The sequence below is a fragment of the Protobothrops mucrosquamatus genome, unplaced genomic scaffold (genome assembly GCF_001527695.2).
Source record: "Protobothrops mucrosquamatus isolate PMUCROS unplaced genomic scaffold, P.Mucros_1.0 scaffold2158, whole genome shotgun sequence".
Lineage (NCBI taxonomy): Eukaryota > Metazoa > Chordata > Lepidosauria > Squamata > Viperidae > Protobothrops > Protobothrops mucrosquamatus.
The window spans coordinates 80763-100111 of record NW_015388254.1 but is presented as its reverse complement, the minus strand read 5'-3'; the positions used below and the strand labels follow the sequence as shown (position 1 = coordinate 100111).

The 19349-nt window shown below is 44.5% G+C and overlaps 1 protein-coding gene across 1 annotated transcript in view; it reads right to left on the bottom strand.

The window, feature by feature from the left end:
* The window catches only part of KCNH3 (potassium voltage-gated channel subfamily H member 3), a 69981-nt gene that overhangs the window by 9068 nt on the left and 41564 nt on the right, over positions 1–19349 (bottom strand). The window contains exons 4-10 of the mRNA XM_029285742.1: positions 16237–16241; positions 13231–13361; positions 9488–9740; positions 8084–8241; positions 6321–6528; positions 2484–2750; positions 323–522 (exon numbers count right to left, since the gene is read on the bottom strand). Of these exons, the coding sequence (XP_029141575.1) occupies positions 323–522; positions 2484–2750; positions 6321–6528; positions 8084–8241; positions 9488–9740; positions 13231–13361; positions 16237–16241 (1222 nt within the window). The remainder of the gene's footprint in view (positions 1–322; positions 523–2483; positions 2751–6320; positions 6529–8083; positions 8242–9487; positions 9741–13230; positions 13362–16236; positions 16242–19349) is intronic.

Sequence of the window (19349 nt, the reverse complement as noted above, 5' to 3'; positions counted from 1 at the left end):
GCATAGCTTTGACAGGATGGATGAACTCCTACACTTTCTATTTGGAAGACATGGTGCACAGATCATGTTCTAGTAGGTGCTCAAGTTTTCTCTGATCTGGCATGTCCCAAATGCATTGGGCCACAACTCTGGTCACACGTATCAGCATACCCATCAGCTTTGCTTAGCTAGGAATGATGGGAACTGTAATCCAATGCATCAAGCAGGACATCTAGTCCCTCCCCAGCTGCCCTCTCAGAAGATTCAGGTGGTCCTGGGTAGAATCCTCTACCTTGTCCATTTTTCCTGCCCAGGTCTTGCCCTTGCCCGGGCTGGTTCTCACCTCCCGTGTATCAATCCCATTGCTGGCACTCCAGGTGGCTTGGAAGTATTCCAGCATGCGCTGCTTTAGCGGTGGAGGGATCCGATGAATACGGATGTAGTCGCGCAGGTCACGGGTACGGCTGTGATAGAGGAAGCGCCGAGCATACATGCGCTGAATGATGGCCGTGACGTTGCCGAAGACAACAGCGTGCATCAATGCTGGGGATGGAGGAGAAAAAAGAACAGGCCGAGGCTAGTCTGGCTGAGACGGCCAAGGAGAAGGTGAACAGCAGAAGCACCACCTGACTTTGTGGGGCCAGCGATGGCAATGATGCCTCCGAGAGGGCAAACCTCAAGGGCAAATTGAAAAGAATGAAGAAAGCGTTGGGACTAAAAGTTTTGGGACACAAAACTTTACACAGGTAGGAGAACAATGGGGCGGTAACTGAGCTGGAATGGAACTGACTGTAGTACAGGTCCAAGAGGCAGATCAAGTCTTGGGATATTCAGTTTATATGAATGGTTTTAAGCATGTTTATTATTAAAAAAAAAAAAGAGCCAAGGAGAGCCAAGCCAAGGGAGCAGGCCAAGGAAGACCTGGCCTGCTCCCTATGATGATAGTTTTCTATTTCACAAGGTGGGGTTTTTTGTTTTGTTTTTTTGTAGAAGAAAGTATTTCAAACAGGTTCTTCTTTATCTATACAACACAAGACAGGTAAGTCCTTAACTTACAGTCATAACTGGGACCAGAATTTCCATGCTAAGCTCAATTCTACGACCTTTTTTTTTTTTTTTACAAATTATTGCTGTAGTTAAGCGGCTCATTTCCTCGTTAAGTAAATCCAACTTCTCCCATTAACTTGGGCTTGTCAGAAGCTACCTGGAAACATCACGAATGGTGATTACACGACTCCGGGATGCTGCATCTTACCAAGTGCCCACATTTTGATCGTGTGACCATGGGTAAGTTGCTACGGTCATGAGTGCAAGGACTGGTTCTAAGTTATTTTTTTTCCCAGTGCGGTTGTAATTTCGAACGGTTGCTAAATGAATAGTTGTAAGTTGAGGATTACCTTTCGTCCAATTCATATCTTTTAATCTCTCATTCTGTGGACCTGTTTCTGCCTGTCCTGGCCTGAGGTGAATTTGTTTATCTGAGTGGTCACTTCATTATTGATTGTGTTTCTGAATATGTAAATTAGACTTCTTCCCCAGCTGCTGCCTCTTTCTCCAAAAAGAAATGACATCCTAAGAAACCGGTCTCTCTCACACACATCCTTGCCCCATAACTGTAGTCGTGGCTGTAATCCCATTATTCTGCAATTAATCCACAAACTAATCCCAATCTTGCAACCTTTAGCTGTCTTGGACCCACAAATATGACAACCAAGAATCTGAGGAGCTGAGAATCTAGGGATCATCTAGAGCAGGGGTAGGCAACCTTGGCTCTTTTATGACTCGTGGACTTCAACTCCCAGAATTCCTGAGCCAGCCATGCTGAGGGGAAAGGGAGAGGTTTCCAAGCTGAGCCAAGCTGGCTCAGGAATTCTGGGAGTTGAAGTCCACGAGTCATAAAAGAGCCAAGGTTGCCTACCCCTGGTCTAGATAATATGAGGTGGAAGCAGCAGCACAAAAACGGACTCAGGAGTAGAATTCTAGGTGATAGTTTCATTGCAGTCAATGGGCCTCTCCTACACTGGCATGTCTTCTTCTTTTTCCCCTTTCAGTAACCTTGCTGAAGGTTAGCCACAGAGCATAGGAATGAGAGGTGCCTGGTGCACCCCAACCCCCCCCCCCAATCTCTTATTTCTCCTTGATTTCCTTAGCCTAACCATTAAAAGTTAGGTCTAAATTTAAAAAGGCAGCTTTCATTTCCCACCACTAATGTGTTCCACAATCTGAGAAGAACAGAGATCAGCCATCTGGTTTTATTTTCTTACCATTGGAAGGAGGCTAAGGACGTAAGAACCACCTTACTGGTTGTTGGTGATGTACCAAAATAAAACTCACAATAATAGAAGGTGCTTGGCCCGTTGTCATGAGAACTAGATTGCCCAGGAACCTGAGTTAGAAGCGAGGAGGAGGAGGAGGAGGAGGAGGAGGAGGAGGAAGAAAGATGCTGGGGAGGTCTTGCTGGTTCTCCTTCTTGATATCCCACCCAGGGGCAGAGCCCAACTCACCCCCCACCAGCATGGTGCAGATGGAGAAGATCTTTTCTGAGTCGGTGTTTGCTGATACGTTGCCAAAGCCCACACTGGTCAGGCTGCTGAGGGCAAAGTATAGGGAGGTAATATAAGCACTGCGCAGGGAGGGTCCCCCTAAGAGTTCCCAAGTTGTGCCATTCAGGGAGGAAGTGGTCTGGTTGGCAGGTTCTTCTTCACCACTGCTGTTCCTCTGAGCCAGGTAATAGGGAGTCTCCAGGCGTCGGGCAAGCTCCTGCAGCCAACCTGCAAGGATGGGGAAGAAGGAAGCAAAGCTAGAAGAAAATCCAGGCTAAACTTCTTCCCCTGAATGCCATTTCCTCACCCTACAGACTGGGTTCTTTTCTCAAAAATAGGCCAGCTGCAGACACAACCTGTTCTGGTCCAGTGTCCTGAAAAAAAACCTAAATAGTAAAGCCTTATAGGCTAGTGCCAGGGGTAGGCAACCTTGGCTCTTTTATGACTCGTGGACTTCAACTCCCAGAATAGCTGACCCAGCATGGCTCAGCTTGGAAACCTCTCCCTTTCCCCTCAGCATGGCTGGCTCAGGAATTCTGGGAGTTGAAGTCCACAAGTCATAAAAGAGCCAAGGTTGCCTACCCCTGGGCTAGCAGATAGAAGTTCCAACATTGGTCCAACAGATAGCTTTGGACAATCAGAGCATGCAGGCAATTGCCTGCCTCTGCTGCTTGTCTAAAGTATCTGATCTGTCGTGTTCTATGAGGTTTTACCCAAATCTCTTTTAACACTACCATATTAAAAAAAAGTGGGGTACACAACTTATTAGCCTTCCAGGTGTCGGTGAACCATAATTCCTGGCATCTTTCCCACTGGTCATATTGCCCAGGATGGATGAAAATCAACAACTTTAGATGGTCAGGTTTTTTTGGGCTGGCTTTAAAGATATTTTCTGTGGATATGTCCTATCCCTCTACAAATACGCCTTTCACCACACAGGGAGGCACACATCCCCTAAATTCATGATTACTGCCCTTCTATAGATCAGTGGTTTTCAATTTGTTTTCCCAACCATGGAACCTCTTAGTTCACAAATATTAATTAATTAGTTCCTGGAACCCCCTTATCAAGTGGGGAAGCTCTTGTTGATAGAAAACCAGCCGAGTTTGGTGAACTTTTTTTTTTTAACCCTTCACCTTTTATAGAACTCACCAGGTTCTTATGAGACCCTGGGGTTCCATGGGACACAGTTTAAAAAACCCTGGCAACGGCCATATATATCATAAGGTTTCTTCGTGCAAACTGCTCCCACCCAGAATCCATGCTTAAGCAGCACTATTTGTCCCCTGTCACCACACATACAAGCCAGTCACACCCATTAGTATCTAAGTGAAAATTTTCGCATAGGGCATTTGCTTTCTCTCTTGCAGCCATTTATGTTGCGGAGAGGGATATCAGAGACCCAGCCAAGCAGCTATGTGCAATGTTGGGAAATGAATGTAGACAGCAGTCTTCTGCTTAGACCAGCGATGGCCAATCTATGACACTCTTGTCGAGGGTGACACACCACGACATTTTGGTGACCCACCAGTATTCACCACACCCAAGAACAATTGTTCTCGAAAGCACACTCCATTTTAACATAATTTTTGGAGGCTGTGGACGCTGCCAAGGCCACGGGAGAGGGCTGTGCTCTTGTGTATCCTCCACAGCCTCCCAAAATTGTGTGAGAACGGGGCCTCCTTTCACATGTTTTTTCAGAGGCCGTGGAAGAGCATTTCTCCGAAGCTGCTTCAAGAATGAAGGCCTGGTGTGGCACAGAGGAGTTTTGGTTAGGCTGCAGAGCCCTGTCAACAGAAAGAGGGCACCGTACGAAGGTAAGTGTCATGTGGCAGATTCTCATGGCAATTGTGCCATTATCGAAGGCTCACACAGGGCAGCTTTTCTGATAGCAGAGGTGGTGCTAGGGCTGAATGTTGAGGTCCAGACCTCAACTTCAGGCCCCTGTTCATCATTGCTGCTGCCAAGTACCACTGTTCAGGATGCTCTAGATGAGAAGAGGGAGGAAACAGAATTGTTTCTCTTTTCTTTGTCTGTCTGTCTGTCTGTCTGTCTGTCTGTCTCTCTCTGTGTGTGTGTGTGAGTGAGAGAGAGAGAGAGAGAGAGAGAGAGAGAGAGAGAGAGAGAGAGAGAGAGAGAGAGAGAGAGAGAGAGGGAGAGGGAGAGGGAGAGGGAGAGGGAGAGGGAGAGGGAGAGAGAGAGCAGCAGAGTCAAATTAGTCATTTTCTGAATTCTTGGCATGCTGAGCCCAAGACGTTCGCTATCACTGACTTACATACTGATCCAGGTAGCAGTATGTCTGAGTAGGCTAATCCTTGTGTGTTTCCATTAAGCCACAGAATAGAATTGCCCCAGATCATTAAGATCAGTAAATCCTGTGATGGTTAAAAGTGAGCTAGAGAAGAGAAGCACCCTCAACCCTAATTGCTTTCAGGGATCAATGGAAGTGAGGCTGTGAGGTCTCAAGAGTTCCTCAGGAGTCCTTCCCCATCCCAGTTCTCGCAGACCCCTGAGAAAGGAGTCGGATAGGAATTTGAAAAGCCAAAGGGAAGCTCTCTGTACAGGCCCCAAGCCCAAGGTGAAATTTATCCCGTTCTCTCTGCAGCTCATCCTCCCAGTATCAGTAGCTTTCTCTTTCTTTTCTATGGGAGATAGTGAGCCAGAGGCAGCATTTATGAAGGATTAAAACAGCCTTCCCCAATGAAGTGCCATCTGGATGTGTTGGTTGTCAGTTCCAATCGTTTCACCCAGCGTGCCCAAAGGGAATGGGGCAAATCAGGGATTCGTACTGTCCAAGTTGACAGCCAACATATATTAAAAGGCACCGTATCGGAGGATGAATATCATTTGAAAGCATGGAGGCAAGAAACCCATCACTAAACCAAAAATAAATTCAGAGATCTCCCAGCTCTCTTCATTTTTAAAAAAAGGAAGGGAAAAAAAAAACGCTTCACCAAGTTGCAACAGATATATCACCCTTGAGCACTGAGTCTCTCCACGCTCCCCTAGGGATTTGGCAGCCCTATCTCAAAGCCAATGCGGCAGTTACTTGCTAATTTGTCACCATGCGGTCCCCAGAGTCTGCTGGAGAACGGTAATTATGCAAGAGCTCGCGGTCCCCAAGTACAAGAGAGGGACCGTGCGGATTATTTCTGCACTTGACTGGAGGTGACCACAGCTATTCATGTGGGGGTCTATGACAATTTGCCACGGCCAATTCACTGTGGAACAACTCGCCACGGCCAACTCGGCACAGGACAACAAAAGTTACACTAATATCAAAGAAATGTTGGAATAGAATCATCAAAGAAAGAAATGCCAAAAAAGGGGCAGAATGAAATGTGAATGGCAAAAATTAAAATATGTTTTTATTTATTTTAAATAATTAAATTGAATTAAAATGTCCTGCAGCAAGTTGTCCGTGATGAGTAGGCTGTGGCAAGTTGTTCCATTCCCATTCATATAGGCCAGGGGGTAGGCAACCTTGGCTCTTTTATGACTCATGGACTTCAACTCCCAGAATTCCTGAGCCAGCATGGCTCAGCTTGGAAACCTCTTCCTTTCCCCTCAGCATGGCTGGCTCAGGAATTCTGGGAGTTGAAGTCCACGAGTCATAAAAGAGCCAAGGTTGCCTACCCCTGATATAGGCCCTTCTGCTTCTACTTGGCCGTACGGCTTCCCCTGCGTTGCAACATGCAGTGGCCTGGGGAGCTTCAATTCTAATTGAGAGAAGAAAGTAACCCTCCCTGAGCTGCCCCCAAGCCCCACCCCAAGGAAGGTTGCCTCCCCGGCACACACCTATCCCGGGCAACTGGGAGGGGCTGCTCTCGACCTCCCGCTGGCCGATGAAGTACCAGACGCAGGCGACCCAGTGAGCCAGAAGGGCAAAGACGGTCATGAGCAGGGTGAGCACCACGGCGCTGTACTGGGAGTACCGATCCAGGTTGGGCAGCAGCCGCAGTAACCGCAAGAGCCTCACCGTCTTCAGCAGGTGTGCCCCAAAGTACTGGGTGAGAAAGAAAAGACCGGATTTGCCTAGATAGCCCCCGCTGAGGTCGAGGGGGAATGTTGTGCTGGCAGAAGAGAAGAAACATGGCAACATCATAAAGGCCCCTAACCAAGGAATGCCGGGGCTTGTTTTTGAGGAATACTGCTCTCTTGAATTAAATTTATGAAATACCACACCAGCACAAGAAGGAAAAAAAAATAGAAAAGTCTTCCTTCTTCTAACCCGCTAACAAAATTATTTATAGTCATTCAGGTAGTAACTTTAAAATGCATCCAACTGATACTTTGGCTTTTGAAGCTTCATGCTATCTTGTAATGAACTTCAGACCCAAGTATGCTACTTTGGTCTTCCTCAACATTTCTGCGTTGCAATTACCTGGACGAAGAGCTCTAAAGGATGCTTTAGGTCCTAGAACTGATCTAAGCCCTGCACAATTACCTACAAGTTGGAAATAACCAGACTTAATTGCAATCAAGAACAAAGAGTCATTGGCACTACAGTAGTGGCCAAAATTGTGGAAACCTTTTGGGAAAAGTGTATTTTTGAGGTTTGATGGCTAATAACACCACTTTTGGGGGGGAGTAGTATCATAAAATTATATATCAATGGAAAGATAATTTAATCAAGAATGTAATGCAACAAAGTTTGTTTAATTATTATTCTATGAAAAGTTATACCCAAATAACCAGAAAAAGGAAGCACAACTTGCTTAGGTTAACATCAGGTAGCTTTCCTTCATCTGATGGTAGCCAATGAGCGTGAGTGTTTAGAGAGCCAATCAAGTGTCATCTTGTTTTGGCAATGAGCCACTCAGATCACAGTAGGATTCAGTTATCGATGTCATGTATTGAAGCTGAGAGGAGGACATTTGTCAGTGTGTTATATGATCGCTATCAAGTTGGTTGGAGTTTTTTGTGTTCTTTCATTTAGTGAGCTTGTAAAACGTAATAAAATTAAAGTAATGGTGCAAAGAGTTGACTGGTTGCCCAGAAAGCGATGTAAAATAGTATTATTAAGTGAACGAGGCTACAGTTATAAAGAAATTAGAAGAAAACTTGGTGGAAACTTAACCAAAGGTGGCATTTCTACTGTACACTTTTCCCAAAAGGTTTCCACAATTTTGGCCACTACTGTAAAGCAGATCTGGACAACCTTCCCAAGGCCTTCTCTGCAATGGTCTGTCCACACTCACACTCTCCTCATCAATGGCCTGACCTTCTGCTGGAGCAGACACTTTTTCAGTTCAGTCAGTGCAAGGTTCCCTAGCCAATGAGAGTTCTCCCTATCAGCAGGGAGAACGTTCGTTAAAATATGCGAGATTCTAGATCAGGAGTGATACTTTTGAGGCCGAAACACTCACCAGCAATATTTTACCGAGAAATGAAATATTGAGGCAAGACCAAGTTCAGTAAGCAATAGCAGAAAAGCCAAAACCAACTAAGTTGCCACTCTTGACTCTCTACAAAGATATGCTTATGACTGCATGAAATGGCCTTGAATAATCATCACATCTTCTGTGTGCCCCATCGCGGAGAATCCGAACCCAACTCACCACATTGACCTTGAAGGCATAGAGTAGGTCGAAGGGCAATGCTGCTAAGAGGTCCAGGACGAACCAGCGGGTCAAGTAGTGTAGGAATATAGCATGAGGATCAAAGACCACCTGCCCTGATTTGCTGACAAACGTGGTACGAAAATTCAACACAATGTCTACAAAACAATGCAAACAACAACAGTAAAAGAATGGCAGTTTGCAACCATTATGCAAGCCTTCCTTCCCTCGCTGCCTTCCAGATATCCCAAGATTATAACCTCTTGACAATCCCTGGTCTTGCCACCTGGGAATTGTGGAAGTTGCAGAAGGATACAATTCAACTTGGCAGCTGGTAGGAAAGGCCAGGCTACTTAATGCTCTCACCAGCTGATGCTTTCGTGCTGTGCCCACCGTCATCTGTTTTTCTTACTATGCAAAACGGTCAAGTGAGTGAAAGCTCATGTATATCTGAACACTCCCCCAAATGACTCTTTTGCCAGTGAAAGGAGATCACCTCCTGGGGAGGCCCTCGCTTGATAGAAGTGAATCAGAAGGCCGGGGAGGGAGGCAGAAAGGGCTCCCTTGAAGCCAGCGATGAGCAAGAAATTCTCTGAGCTGGCCGAGTAGGATCTAGCTCCATGCCCCAATTTTGATCTGGGACTGCTGTTGCTAGTTTCTTTAGCAATCTCCAATTTTGGAAGCCAAGAGCTTTTTATGTAAATGCCATCTCAAATCCTCACAGGCTCTCCTCAAAACCAGAGCCTAGGACTTTTTGATTTCCGTTGTCAAATTCCCAAATGGGGAAATGAGAGTCTTTCTAAAGGCCCCCCGCACTCCAAAAACTATAAGGCACACAGGGCTTCAGAGTAGATCTGAATGGTTGCCCAAGTTCAGTATTAAAAGTAGTCCTCAACTTACAACCATAACTGGGACCAGAATTTCCACCGCTAAGCAAGGGGGTTGTTAAATGAGTCCTGCCTGATTTTACACAGTTTGCCATGGTTGTTAAGCGAATCACCGCAGTTGTTAAAAGAATCGTGTAATTTTTAAGCAAACCTGACTTGGCTCGTCAGAAGCCAGCTGGGAATGTCGCAAATGGTGATCCGTGACCCCGGGAGGCCACAATGGTAAACATATGCCAGTTGCTAAGTGCCCAAATTTTCATTTATTGACCATGGGGATGCTGTGGTGGTTGTAAGTGTAAAGGCCAGTCAGATGTCACTATTTTCAGTGTCGCTGTAACTTCAAGCAGTCACTAAATGAACGGCTGTTAAGTCGAGGACAACCTGTACTTACACCGACCAACTCTAGCTGCTCTCTGATTCTCCTCTATCTTGGAATGTCAGGAATTAAACAGGGGGCCCGTTCGCATCTTAATCTGGAATGTGGCCTCCCAGGTGCTGATGATACCTGTCCCCTTACCTAAGATAAAAAGGATTTCAACAGAGAGATCACAGACACTGGGGGGCGCACGAGAAGCCTCTGGAAGCCCTTCGTCCTTGGTGCCATTGAAGCAGACACTGTAGGGCACCGTGACAGCCACGTACAGCGTGGCCAGGAGAATCAGTCCGTCCCAGCCAGCCTTGAAGGTACCATAATGCAGCAGGATGAATGGCGACTTGCGAGCAGCAGCCACTTTGTATTCAGGCAAGGCAGGCTTCTCACCAAACACGCCCTGGAGAGAAACCCATAAGAAAGATTAAATGCTCGGAACGGCAAGGCTAGAAAAATCACAGTGGCAACAGCGGCAGCGGTCACCGTGCAAAACAGGTGGCCCGGCACTGAGCAAAGCCTCTCAACCCAGCCTACATTGGCTGGGGGGAGCAGGGAGTCCCCCAGGAATCCATCAAGTAGGGAAGTCAAGAGCGAGTGGGTGATTTTGCATCCAATGGGTCCACCACTGGATCTGCTTGCTTTTTTGGTCCTATCTTTGGGTATTATCGTGTGATGGAATGTGCACCTGCAGCATCAGAGGGGGGTGTATTTAGCTAACTCAGACCCTTCCCAGAAAGAGGCTCAGGTCAGTCCTGAGCTGAATGGGGAAGAGGTTCAGGGTAGCCACCCCCTAGAACAGTGGTGGCGAACCTCTGGCACGGGTGCCAGAGGTGGCACTCAGAGCCCTCTCTGTGGGCACACGCACCATCGCCCCAGTCCTAGGCCTTCAGCTGGGTTTTATAAAAACTTTTCGCTTTAGGCCTCCGCTGCCATGTGCAAAAAAAAAAAAAAGGTTCAATCAATCAGTCAATTTCAACTTCTCGTGGGAAAAAAAAAGATCTTGCAAAGTTGGGATTGATTGCTTGAACTTTTTAGTCCCACCCAGTCTGCCGTTATCATCGCAGCCACGTCCACCCAATGGGCCACACCCATCCGGCACCCGATGATACATAAGTGGGTTTTGGGTTGCAGTTTGGGCACTCAGTCTCTAAAAGGTTCGCCATCACTGCCCTGGAATCTCTCAGATCTTGTAGATTAGGAGGTTATAGTTTTAATTTGGCAAGATTTTCTCCATTAGCTGTGAGCAAATAAAAGATTGAACTCAACAGGATCTCACTGTCTCATCTCTAGGCTTGGGCCTGACATATAGCAGGTGAAAGAATGTCTATTTGAAATCCTGCCTGGTGGGGCTCCTTTAGGGATCCAAAACTGACAATCTCAGACTTACAACTCAGTGTTGTGCCTTACTAACCAGGGAATTCTAGAGGATGCAGACTGAGCATATTTGGAGGGGCCAGGATGGGCCAGGCAGATTTAAAAAAATTTAAATCCTTTCCAGGATTATTTTGCCCTGATCCAGTAAAGTTCAGATACATATACACCAGTCTCTGAATACAGATCTTCTTCACAAAATTATGGGCTTAAGAAGGATAACTAATTAAATGTGACTACTACCCATCTGTAACCTCTGGAGGGAAGGGTGTACTGCATTTGGTCGCATGCTCAAGTAGCTACACACTGTTTTACAACTTAAACCAAATAAATACAAGCACATTCAATGGGGCTGCCTTAGTTTGTTGATATTTAATGTGCTTTTCAATTTTTTTTTGTTCCAGAATCTGTTTTAACTTTTGTAGTGAATGAACCTGATCCATATTTAGTGTATGTTTAATAAAGAAATGTTGAGTTTTTGTTTAAAAAAATGGGCTAGCTGTTTCATTAATCAGGGAGAAGAATTGCCTCAGGCAGTAGATTTTGAGTGTTATTTATAAAATCTGTACCATATTCTTGGAAGACAGAGCTATGTATGCTGCATGACTTATTCTTCATCCTTAAATTAGCCTTGCTCTATCCTAAGAAGTAGTAAAAAATACCCACATTGAAGTGAGAATGAATTGCCAACTGGTTGGCTTCTGCATATGGAATAGAAGGGGCAAAATCATTTCAGACTGGTCTTCATTAGCATAAATTAATGTCCAGATAATCATGGGATTATATAATTTCAGGGCTTCTGGTTCCTTAAAATAGGAGATAGATACGTGTGCAGGTGCTCTCTACAGAGAGATGAAGGACATCTATAGATAGGATCATTTTATCTCTTGGAGACATGGAGGGAATATATGAAAAATGCTCACTTGGTTGGCTTGTAAGCTTTTTCACGAATTATCTTGGTCAGCAACAGAGACAAGAGAGAGAGAGAGAGAGAAGAAAGAGAGAGAGAGAGATGGAAGAAAGAGAGAGAGAAGAAGAAGGAGAAGGAGAAGGAGAAGGAGAAGGAGAAGGAGAAGAAGAAGAAGAAGAAGAAGAAGAAGAAGAAGAAGAAGAAGAAGAAGAAGAAGAAGAAGAAGAAGAAGAAGAAGAAGAAGAAGAAGAAGAAGAAGAAGAAGAAGAAGAAGAAGAAGAAAGATAAAAGATGGAAACAAACAATTAAGGAGAAATCAATACCCTAATCAAGGAACTGCCATGGAGAAAATCATACCCCCATCAGCACTGGCAGAACAAGCTATGTAAATAAACGGAGCAAACCCCACACTCACTAGCACTGATGATATTACCTACCTTGGTAATGAAATGGTTGCAAGCAAGCAACCAAGCTCAGAGAGCACCAAGGATTCCAAAAGTTGGGATTCCTGCTTTTTAAAATATATATCTTGTTTGACTCTACTAAACGTTAATAAACACAAAGAGCAAATTGTTGGGGAAGTAAGTAATGAGCCCTATCAGCAGTTGCTGATTTGCTAGCAGTTATTTGGCCAACATTTGAATCCTTGGAGAGCCACGGCCATTTTGTATTGACAGGATTTATGGGGCCTTTTGAGCAATTACGCACTCACTAACAATCTCAAAACTGGATCCCCATTGGTTCAGGAAAGAACTTGGATTTAGTTCTGCTTACAGTTTCCTAGATAGTCATCATGGTCTCTCTTAGTTACTTTACTACTGATTACTACTGATTTTGAGTCATTTGTGCCTGTTTCCAAAAAGGACCTAGACACAATCATTCAGACGAATATGTTACAATTACATTCTCTATTGGTCTGCCCATGAAGACAAACGTAGACTTCCATTGCTATGGAAGGTTGTTAAATGTTGGGCAATGCAAGCTAGAGGATGCCTGCCATACCTGCATGTTGATTGCTCATTTTTCTTCTGAGACCAATTCAAGCTATTGGTTTTGATCTTGAAGGGACTCACTCATGATAACCTGAGACAGGGCCTCCTCCATGTGAAATCAAGCAATGTTGAAACCCTCCTTCAAGCATCATCTTGTTTAGATGACAGAGCAACATCAAGTCTAGTGTCCTTCAAGGTCCACAATTTTCTTTTTTTTTTCAGATGGGGTTCAGGTTGCCCCATATTCATGTAATACCGATAGTGCTGATACACAAAGGCACTTACATTTTAAGATGCTTCAGAAATATATTTCCAATGATTCCTCCCCCCCTCCCAAGGTTGAATAGCTTTTTGTTTCTGCTTTTCGGTATGTATGATCTTATCTCTTAATCTTTGAGATTTAATAAATTGTTGGGGTTTTTTTTGAATTGTGAACAAAAGGTTTGGAGTACTGGGTGAAATAGTGTTATATCCCTTGTCCCCTGTGATAAACATTCAGCTCTTTCCCCTCACTCAACAAACTTGAGATCCTGTATGGTCTCTGTACTTCTATCCACTAAACTTCTGAAAGCTGCGCTTTGGTCTGTTGTCCCCTTGAGCTTGTCCAGACCACATACCTTGTGGAGTTTGCGCTTTCCTTTGCCCTGCTTTTGGAGATGTCCTGAGAGGTGATAAAGCACAGCCCGGCTTCTCCGACGATTGGCGTTGAAGCCTTTTGCTCCAGCTCGGCTGTAACGTCGCCGCCCACCTAACAAAAGACAAAGGCTGGATGGTATTTGGTACGTTAGAAGGATTTGTATCTGCTCTTTCAGCAGTAACCAACATATTTTCAGTGAGAAAATACCTCAGAATTTGAGTTTTAGAGCAATGTTTTCACCCTTGCTTGGAGATGACTTCTACAGTTACAGAAACTTACATATTCAATGCTTATCCTTTAGAGGAAAAACTCTAACAGCCTTCCTTAAAGAATACAGAATAACAGTGTCGGAAGGAACCATGGAGGTCTTCTAGTCCAACCCCCTGCTCAAGCAGGAGACCCTATACCCGTAGTGGCGAACCTATGGCACGCGTGCCACAGGTGGCACACACAGCCCTCTCTGGGGGCACGCGCACCGTCTCCCCAGTCCTAGGCCTTCAGCTGGGTTTTATAAAACCTTTTCGCTCTAGGCCTCCACCACTGTGTGCCAAAAAAAAAAGTTTCAATCAATCAATTTCAACTTCTCGTGGGAAAAAAAAAGATCTTGCAAAGTTGATTGATTGAACTTTGTAGTCCCACCCAGTCTGCCGTTACCACCACAGCCACGCCCACCCAATTGGCCACACCCACCCAATGAGCCACGCCCACCCAGCACCTGACGATACATAACTGGGTTTTGGGATGCAGTTGGGCACTCGGTCTCTAAAGGGTTCGCCATCACTGCCCTATACCATTCCAAGTGGCTGTCCAGTTTCTTCTTCAAAATCTCCAGTGATGAAGCACCCACGAGTTCTGAAGGCAAAAGCTGTTCCACTGATTGTTTTCACCATCAGGAAATTTCTCCTTAGTTCTAGGTTGGCTCTCTCTTCATTAAGCTTCTATCTGTTACTTCTTGTTTTGTCCTCAGATGTTTTGGAGAATATATGACCTCTCCTCTCTGTGGCAGCCCCTCAAATATTGGAAGACTGCTATCGTATATACAGTATCTGTTCATTAACATGGCCAGGAAACTAGTCATAATGAGAAATTAAGATATTGTACTATAGATGCTCTTTCAGAAGAAAAGTCTAAATTCAATGAGCTTCACTCCTAAGGAATGGGAGCCTGAGAGTTAGGTATTAAAATGCTTCTTTTTCTTTTGGATACTATCCTAAATGCCATTGTTTTCTTACATCAGCAGAAACATAACTGGAGAAAAAGCCCTTGCTTAATTTTTCTGAATTTTGAGTGCCTCTGAAATTCCTTCTCTGTGCAAAAACCCTTCTTTCCAGGCCCACTTTCTGCTCTGGCATGAATACCCCCTTTTTTTGTTGATTTGTGATCATCCTTCACAGGCAACAGTAGCCGTCTTGCACAAAGGGTTGTCAGGGATTTCATCTAGTTCTTCAGAGCTAACAGAAGTAATTGGCTGTACATCTATCCTCTGTGTAGCATCACTGCTCAAGAAAATAATGCGCACACATCTCCAATTCTGGGAGAAGGAAGAAAACACCCCCCTGCACCACAAAACCACAGCAAAGTTGTGCACCACAGATGCAGTTTAGAAGCTCAAACCAAGGCATTACTTGGAAGACCCAGACAGAGGCCCCAACTCAATGTCAGAGTTTTTGTTCTGAGGACAGAGAGCCCTAACTTCAAAACTATACCTCTGGCAGATAAACAGCTGGGAAAGTTACTGTCCCAAGTCCAAGAGGGACCCAGCCAGCCAATACAAAACCTCTTGGTCAGAAAGATGAAAGTCCATTATCCAGAGATACGGGTAGTCCTCTATTTACAAGCATTAGTTTAATGTTGAGACTCTAGAAAGAGTACAGAGAAGAGCAACAAAGGGGACTGGAGGCTAAAACATATAAAGGAACGGTTGCTGGAATTGGGTATGATTAATTCTCTTTAATGAAGAGAAGGACGAGGAGGGACATGATAGCAGTGTTCCAATATCTCAGGGGCTGCCACAAAGAAGAGGGAGTCAAGCTATTCTCCAAAGCGCCTGAAGGCAGGACAAGAAGCAACAGGTGGAAACTAAGCAAGGAAAGAAGCAACCTAGAACTAAGGAGAAACTTCCTGACAGTTAGAACAATTAACCAGTGGAACAACCTGCCTCCAGAAGTGGTGAATGCTCCAACACTGGAGGTTTTTAAGAAGAGACTGGACAGCCATTTGTCTGAAATGGTATAGGGTTTCCTGCATGAGCAGGGGGTTGGACTAGATGACCTCCAAGGTCCCTTCCAACTTTACTACTACTACTACTACTACTACTACTACTACTACTACTATTACAACCATTTGAAGTTACAATGGCACTGAAAAAAGTGACTTATGACTGGTCCTCAGACTTACGGTTCTTGCACCAGCCCCATGGTCACATGATCAAAAATTTGGGCATTTGGCAACCTGTGTTATTTATCTCATGCGATTGCCATTTGCAATCTTCCCAGCCAGCTTCCGACAAGTCAATGGGAGAAGCTGGATTCCCTTGCATTCATCTGCAGTGACTCGCTTAACAGCCGTAGCAAAAAGAGGTCATAAAATTGGGCGCGACTCGATAACTGTGTTGCTTACAATGGAAATTCTGTCCCCAATTGTGGTTGTAAGACAAGGACTACCTGTACACAACTTAAGAGCCAGAATTGCATAGGATCTATACTTTAGCCTTTATAATGTTGCTATTGAGCCTTTCCACTTCATGAGACAATCTTGTGTATGTGCATCAGCCATGATTAAACAGAGTGGGAATTAAGACTAATTAAATGTAATGGAAATGATCTGATATGTACACTCCATTACATCAAATGTAATTCTTGTCTTAGTTTCATCTACTTCTTCGCCTGGATCTGCCCACTTTTTCAAGTTATGGCCTTAACCAGTCTCTCCAAGGGTATGGGAGCCCTCAGTCATAAATATGTTCCACAGTCCTGCTGCAGTCCACCCCTTCTGAATGTATTGCTCCTGGTGATCATTGCCTGATACAGTATTTACACAGTTTTCTAGATATCACATCTGCATACGAGGTATCTACGATTCAAGACTTTGTCACTTCTTAGCCAAAATAATCATGGTATTTATCGTGCGATTCTACTTGTGTGCAGTCATACAATCGAAAATATGCAGTCATAAAGTTGAACATGCCTCAGAAAGGGCAGGTTGCTGTGGGTTTTCCATGGTTTTTTTTCTCTGTCTGCAAGTTTCTCTCCATGACTATCATGGGGTTGTTTTTTTTTGTGCCATGTGAGCAACGCATTGCCTGAACTTGTTTTCGCCCTGTTCTAATTGAAAATGAGCTAAGTGAAAATAACAGTTTTCCATAAAGAAGACAATATACAGAAGTGGCCAAAATTGTGGAAACTTTTTGGGAAAAGTGTATTTTTGAGGTTTGATGGCTAATAACACCACTTTATTTTGGAGTAGTACCATAAAATTATATATCAATGGAAAGATAATTTAATCAAGAATGTAATGCAACATAGTTTGTTCAATTATCTGTACTGTATTCTATGAAAAGTTATAGCCAAATAACCAGATAAAGGAAGCACAACTTGCTTAGGTTGATATCAGGTAGCTTTCCTTCATCTGATTGTAGCCAATGAGCGTGAGTGTTTAGAGAGCCAATCAGGTGTCATCTTGTTTTGGCAATGAGCCAATCAGATCACAGTAGGATTCAGTTATCGATGTCATGTATTGAAGCTGAGAGGAGGACATTTGTCAGTGTGTTATGTGATCACTATCAAGTTGGTTGGGGTTTTTTTTGTGTTCTTTCATTTAGTGAGCTTGTAAAACGTAATAAAATTAAAGTAATGGTGCAAAGAGTTTACTGGTTGCCCAGAAAGCGATGTAAAATAGTATTATTAAGTGAACAAGGCTACAGTTATAAATAAATTAGAAGAAAAATTGGTGGAAACTTCACCAAAGGTGGCATTTCTACTGTACACTTTTCCCAAAAGGTTTCCACAATTTTGGCCACTACTGTAGGGGCCTGAATAGGAAACAAGAGCCATGTCCCCCAAAAGCTGCTATTAACACTTTTGTAGAGCAAAAGTGAAAGATCCTATAGTCTAAGGAAAAGGAAAAATGCAAAGGTAGATGGAAGGAGCAGAATTTATTTATTTATAAAATTTATTGGCCACCCCTCTTACCATAGGGTAACTCTGGGTGGCTTACAGTTACATAAAATTTAAAACATAAAAAGTTAAAATCAAACATTAAAGCCAAAGACACATGGGGAGGGTGGGGGCTGGGGCGGAGTGGGGGGAGGTGGGATCTGTTAGTACTCAATCAACCACCTCCATTGCGCTGTTCCCTCATTGGGTCCCCAAATCGACTGGCACAGCCACGTTTTTAGGCCCTTATGAAAAGATAAGGGGGGTTGCGGCCAACCTCACATCGGGGGGCAAGATGTTCCAGAGGGCAGGAGCAACAGCAGAGAAGGCCCTCCTCCTGGACCCCACCAGCTGAAATTATCGGGCTGACGGGACCCACAGCAGGCCTCCCCTGCCGGCACGAGTGGTACAGGCCAACCCCAGTGGGGTGAGATGGTCCCTCAAGTAACCTGGACCCATGCCATGAAGGGCTTTAAAGGGGATCACCAACACCTTGAATTGCATCCGGAAGCAGACTGGTAACCAATGCAGCTTGCGGAGCAGTGATGTGACTGGGGCCATTCTTGCTCCCCCCCAAACTACCTGTGCTGCCTCACTCTGCACCAGCTGCAGCTTCCAAATGCTCTTCAACGATAGCCCCATGTGGAGCACATTACAATAGTCCAGTCGTGAGATGACTAGGGACTGAACGACTGAGTGAACACACATGCAGCTTATAAAGGCAAAAACAAATACACTTAGTACTTGATTTAGGACCTACCACTGGGACTGGAATTTTGATTGCTAAGTAATGTGTTTGTTAAGCCAGGGGTCCCCAAGCCCCGTTCTGTGGACCAGTACCGGGCCACGGCATGCCAGCAACCGGGCCGCACAAACAAGTAAAGCCCCATTCGTGATATGCGGGCATTACACAAAACCATGCCCCCTCTGGCCCACAGAAAAACCTCTCTCCAAGGAACCAGTCCCTGGTGCCCAAAAGGTTGGGGACCTCTGTGTTAAGCTAGTCGTTATGTGACTGAACCCAATTTTACAATCATTTTTACCACAATTGTTAGGAGAACCACAGTGATCGTTAAGCAAATCATGTGATCATTAGGTGATTTGTGTGGTCATTAAGCAAATCCTTCTCCCACAATTGACTTTGCTTGACGGAAGTTGGCTGGAAATTGCGATCCTGTGACCATAAAACACGGCAACTGTCCTAAGTGTGAGCCGCTTGCCAAGCCTCTGAATTGCGATGACTTGACCATGGAGGTAGTGCAATGGTCATAACTTCAAGGATGAGTCATAAGTTACTTTTTCCAAGGCCTTTGTAACTTCAAACCATTGTTAATGAATAATTGTAAGGTAAGGGCTACCTCTAAGGGCCACTGAGGCCCTACAGTTGTTAAGGACAATCTGACAATGAATATTATGCTTCATTTGGTCCTCCGATGAAAGTGAGAAGCTAATGACTGGTGAAATCACAGCAGGATTCCTAATTGTCAGGGAACAGGATTCCGATCTCTGTTTAATTCTTTAGTCTTACAGTGATTTACAGAATATACAGAACATGCACACGTGGGCAACATGTTCTGCATGCTGAGGGGGTCCTTATTTATTCCATAAAGCTTACTGAAAATTGTATTACTGCTATGTTTGCTTGGAATATCCACACTGTGGAATTTTTAAGCAAAGCCGTAGTTTCTTCAACTATAAGGAATGCAGAATGCCTATCCTTGGAGATATTATAGATTTTCCAGAAATGGGGTTGTGAACTTTTTTTGCCCTTTTAATTCTACCACCATACAACCACTGCTACACCAGAATGATTGTGGGCAGGAGATACTAACATTAACAAAAGGGTTCAACTCTGCAAAGGCTGACACTACATGAGTATTATTAACAGATACCATTTAGCAGGGCTTTTTTTCTCATAGAACACCCAGAATGGAGTTCCGGCACC